This window comes from Propithecus coquereli, unplaced genomic scaffold (assembly GCF_000956105.1).
Source record: "Propithecus coquereli isolate 6110/MARCELLA unplaced genomic scaffold, Pcoq_1.0 Scaffold10, whole genome shotgun sequence".
Lineage (NCBI taxonomy): Eukaryota > Metazoa > Chordata > Mammalia > Primates > Indriidae > Propithecus > Propithecus coquereli.
This window is the reverse complement of record NW_012133858.1, coordinates 18,528,763-18,534,288: the sequence shown is the minus strand read 5'-3', so window position 1 is coordinate 18,534,288 and position 5,526 is coordinate 18,528,763. Positions and strand designations below refer to the sequence as shown.

The 5,526-nt window shown below is 44.9% G+C and overlaps 1 protein-coding gene across 1 annotated transcript in view; it reads right to left on the bottom strand.

The window, feature by feature from the left end:
• Positions 1-357: 357 nt before the first annotated feature.
• The window catches only part of EHHADH (enoyl-CoA, hydratase/3-hydroxyacyl CoA dehydrogenase), a 74,131-nt gene continuing 68,962 nt past the window's right edge, over positions 358-5,526 (bottom strand). The window contains exon 7 of the mRNA XM_012641890.1: positions 358-2,552. Within this exon, the coding sequence (XP_012497344.1) occupies positions 1,291-2,552 (1,262 nt within the window). The 3' untranslated portion in view covers positions 358-1,290. The remainder of the gene's footprint in view (positions 2,553-5,526) is intronic.

Below are 5,526 nucleotides of genomic sequence, written 5' to 3'. Positions count from 1 at the left end.
ATTTCACCCATTTAAAGTATACAGCTCAATGGTTTTTAATATATTCAATTATGCATCCATCACTACAATAATTTTAGACCATTTTACCAACCCAAAAAGAAATCCTGTACCTATTAGCAGTCACTTCCCATTCCCAACTCCCCAACAATTCTAGCCTTAGGCAACCACTAACGTACTTTCTGTCTCTAGAGATTTGCCTACTCTGGACATTTCATATACATGTCCATCCGATATGTGGCCTTTTGTGACTGGATTTTTTCACTTAGTCTAATGTTTTCAAGGTTCATCATGTTGTATCGGACTTTATTTTTATGGCTGAATAAGGGTCCATTGTATGGATACACCACATTATGTTTATCCATTTATCAGCTAATGAACATTTGGATTATTTCCAGTTTGGGGCTATTGTGAGTAATTCTGCTATACAGAATTTGTGTATAAGTTTTTGTGTTGACCAGCCCCTTGATTTTTAACTACCCAAGGCAAAAAGTAAAAGAGAAGAACTCCTATAACAAAATTATACAAAATTTGTTTTGCAATAATTTTGGATTGTTCATGACTCGACCGTTTCCATATACAACATCACAAAGACTTGTCGTGACAGGGAAATTGGCATCATTACTCTATCACAGAATTAAGAAATCCTAGAAGGTTAGATGTTCTCTAAGATCCCTTCTTATACTAAGCTAACAACTTACTGCTTTCTGTTACTTCTCCATGAATAGAAAAGACCATAAAGACCAGCTTATGGACATCCTCTAGGCTTGGAGAAATCACCATCTTGCAAGTAGCAAGCACAACTGTACACACTGGGCCTTGGACAGAAGTGACATGTGGAGCATGACTTGCCAAGCTGCCCTGAGTTCCCTGTTCTGGTCTGAAGTACTTGGTTCCCTCACCACTTCCCACGTATGTTTTGCCTGAAACTTTAATGTTTGTTGAATACGTTATGATTCATGAGATTTCCAATCAATACTATGTAGGTGAAGTTGAAAGGAGTCAAAATGAATTTGTAACTTAGCTGCATTTATCCTTTATTCATTGACATATTATTCCTGAGGATCTCTCATCAGCTATCATTGTATCATATTCATACAAGTTTATTCATTGAACTGATCTGACAGGGACAGATTGAGAGGTGTAGGAAGCACATCCCTAAAGATTTGACCCATCAGAGTCATCAGACAGAAGACTCAAAGAAGAGGTTTAGCCAACTGATTATTTCTTTTGCTTTGTATTTCAGAGCATTCTTACTTTAGATTTTTGGATTTAATTTCTTGGAAGGATGAATCACAATTTACTGCTGGGGGGCCCTGCCAAGCTTTGCCATTCTTTCAGAGGAGGATTTCCCTGGGCAGCCAGTTTTTTTAGATAGTCACTGGGCTCCAGTTGGGGAATATCAGGATTCTGCTTGGAATATTTCTGTAACTTCTCTAGAACTGTTGGCAACCCAACTGTGTAAGCATAGAACATGGGCCCGCCCCTGTGCCTTGGCCATCCATACCCATGTAAGTAGATAACATCAATGTGCTCTGGGCTAGTAGCTATCCCTTCTCCCAAGATACGGAACGCTTCGTTGATAAGTGAATATAAGCAGCGCTCAAGGATCTCATCCCGGCTAATGATACGTGGTTCAATGTGATAGGTTTCTCTGTACTGTGATAGATATTTGGAAAGCCAGGGATCAGGTTTGTGAATCCTACCCATTGGCTTGTCATATTGATACCAACCCTTACCTGTCTTTTGGCCAAATCGTCCTAATTCACAGAGCATATCAGGAATTGGGCAATATCTACTATTGCCCCGCTTTCGGGCAGGAGTTTCTGGAGGCAACGTAGGTCCGGTAAGACCTTGTCCCTTTCGAGATTTCCAACCCACATCCAACCCAGCAAGGTCGGATACTCTAAAAGGCCCCATTTTAAAACCAAATTCCTCCAGCACCTGATCTATCTCCTCTGGTTTACTGCCTTCTTCTAGTAAGAAATATGTCTGATTGTAATAAGGACTCAACATTCGATTCCCCACAAATCCAAAACAGTTGCCTACAACTACTCCAATCTTTTTAATCTTCTTTGCTAAGTTCATAACAGTGGCAATTGTAGTAGGGGAAGAGTATCGACTGGGAATAACCTCTAGCAACTTCATGACATGAGCTGGTGAGAAGAAGTGGGTGCCAATGACCAAGTAAGGGCGATTGGTGGAAGAAGCAATCTCATCAACATCCAGGGCTGAAGTATTGGTGCACAAAAAAGCTTCTGGCTTGCACACGGCTGACAGTTCTGCAAAGACGCGCTTCTTCAGGTCCATTTCCTCAAATACTGCTTCGATGACTAAATCTACATTACCAAGCTCCTGCATAGATGAAGTCAACCTGGGTTTTGGTCCTGACCAAGAGTGGCCACTCTGCTGCATTTTGGATGCTTCCTGTTCCAAGATGGAGGTTATTATCTTGTTTGCAGTTTCCAGCTGCTTTTTATCTGATTCTACAGCAATCACAGGGATCTTGGCCTTTGCAAAAGAAATGACAATGCCTCGGCCCATTGTTCCCAAGCCTGCAGATAAAGAGTAAAGGAAAAAAAGAATGATTTAATAGTACTGGGAACTGGACAATTACTCACTGGATAGAAGGCTTCTGTGACAATGTGGCATTTAAAGAGATTGAATCAAGCAATGCAAATGGACTGAGTACTAATTAAGACTAGTTACTCTGTTAAATGCTCCAGAGCATATAAAAATCAGTAGGAGTCACACACACAAACAAAAGCTATTTTTTTTTTCTTTTTGACACAGAGTCTCACTCTATTGCCCAGGCTAGAGTGCCGTGGCATCAGCCTAGCTCACAGCAACTTCAAACTCTATATATTTCTATATATTTTCAGTTGTCCAGATAAGTTCTTTCTATTTTTTTTAGTAGAGACAGTGTCTCGCTCTTGCTCAGGATAGTCTCGAACTCCTGAGCTCAAATGATCCACCACCTCAGCCTCCGAGAGTGCTAGGATTACAGGCATGAGCCACCATGCCCAGCCAAACAAAAGCTATTTGAGGCCGGGTGCGGTGGCTCACGCCTGTAATCTTAGCACTCTGGGAGGTCGAGGCGGGTGGATCGCTCAAGGTCAGGAGTTCAAGACCAGCCTGAGCAAGAGCAAGACCCAGTCTCTACTAAAAAATAGAAAGAAATGATCTGGACAACTAAAAATATATATAGAGAGAAAAAATTAGCCAGGCATGGTGGCGCATGCCTGTAGTCCCAGCTACTCGGGAGGCTGAGGCAGAAGGATTGTTTGAGCCCAGGAGTTTTAGGTTGCTGTGAGCTAGAATGATGCCATGGCATTCACTCTAGCCCAGGCAACAAAGCGAGACTCTGTCTCAAAAAAAAAAAAAAAAAAAGCTATTTGAGCTAATAAACAACTTCAACAAGGTTGTAGGAAACACAATCAATATACAAAAATCAATTGTATTAATATTTCTATATAGTAGCAATGAACAGTCTGAATATAAAATTAAGAAAACAATTCCACTTACAATAGCATCAAAAAGAATAATACACTTAGGAATAAATTTAACAAAGAATAGGAGGACTTGTACACTAAAAACTATAAAACGTTGTTAATAGAAATTAAAGAAGCCCTAAATAAATGGAAAGATATCCAGTGTTGATGGATCAGATGACTTAATATTGTTAAGGTGGCAATACTATTCAAACTGATCTGCATAACCAACATAATCCCTATAAAATCCCAGCTGATTTTTGCAGAAATTAACAAACTGATCCTAAAATTCATACAGAAATGCAAGGACCCTACAAGAGCCAAAATAGTATTGAAAAAAGAGAATCGAGTTGGAGAATTCACTCTTCCCAATATTAAAACTTATGACAAAAAAAATCACTTGTGCCATGTGATGGAACATACTCGTAGGTTCCAGGGATTAGGATGTAGACCTATTTTGGGGGAGGAGAGCATTATCGGCCACTACAGCTATAAAAATATTTTATGGGAGGAGCCAAGATGGCGGATGAGACAAGCTGCCAGTCAGAAGGTCTCTGCAAAAAAGACGAATTTTAGAAGAAAGAAAAAAAAATAAGCGAGCAGAGAAACATACATCGGGTGAGGGTCGGAAGGAAGGGTGCCTGAAACTACAGGAGACTCCACGGGAAGACGTTGCGGAGGAGAACTGGAAGGAGAAAGGTCCCGAGAGGCTTGGAGACCAGCGACAAGGGTAGGTGGAGCAGTTAACTTCCCCCTCCCTTGCATCTTGGACTGCTGGTGGCTCCTGAGCGGCTGGAGAGACCTGCCGACACCAGCCCAGAGACGGCTGTCGCCAGTGAGCAGTGGCCTCTTGCGGACTCAGCGCCGGGCTCCCAGCCCCTTCGGGGCACCTCCCCAGGAGCAGACCCGAGCCTAGCGGCAGACGCCATAGTGCTCCATTCTCTCCTTCCCCCCCCATACCCGTGCGTGCCCAGAAAGACAATTTAGCCATCACACGGAGGCATCTCCAAGGAATGGGACCTTTCCTTTTGGGGCCCTACAGCAGACTGGGGGGTACTCACACTGCGAGTTCCCTACCCGCCAGCCCTCGCAGGTGCTGCTTGCCTGGGGACTCCAGGAGAGTGGGGCAAATCCCGAGGTGGAGTGAAATCGATCCAGCTTGGGCTCCCTGTAGGTGATTCAAGACCAGCACCCCTCCCCGTGGCAGGGTCAGGGATTGATTTCCAGGGTCCAGGGGTCAGGCCTGCAGACCAGACCCCCTACACCCAGGTCACGATCGCATTGCCCTGGGGCACGGAAGAGAGATCTGTGAAAGAGCCTACTGAGGAGTGTGTGCCTTCAGGGACAGATCAGTGTGCCCGAGCGGCAACCCTCCTCCTAAAAGAGGGCTGTGCACCCAGCTCAGGCTACGATCCTGGGTAGGGAACCTCGCGGCCCACGTCACAGCCAGGGAAGATCCATCGGCCTGACGCCCCGCTTGCTGGCAGAGGCCTGGGAGAGGACCTGGAGATGGGGAGATTGGAGGGGAGCGAGACCTGCTCCAGAGTGCGGGTCTTGGACAGCCCGAGCCCCCAAGCCCAGACTTTCAGCTGAGTGGAACCATTTCAGCCCCTCCCGGCAGCTTTGCACAGAAACAAAGAGTAGACCTTTGAACCTGTTAGCAGCAGTTGTGGAGCCTGAGGGCAGGCTTGCCCAACCCAGCCCCACCCAGACTCACTCCTTTCACTGAGGTGGAGAATAAGGACACACCTGGAAATCCCAGGGCCCCACCTACCACCCGAGGCACAAGAGGGCCTCTCTAGAGGAATAAGAGCTAGCTACAGGACCCAAAAACAGCACCGCAGCTCGCTCCTCCCTGCAAGTGCCACCTACTGACAGGGAGGTCATCCTGCACACCCTTTTACTGCATCTACTGATTCATCATAAAAGGTGTGGAAGAATCTCACCCACAAACACCACCTACTGGCTCAGAGACTAAACAGGGCGTGTCATTATCCAAACAAAAATTTAAAGGCAAGAAGGAACAACTGATCCAGAT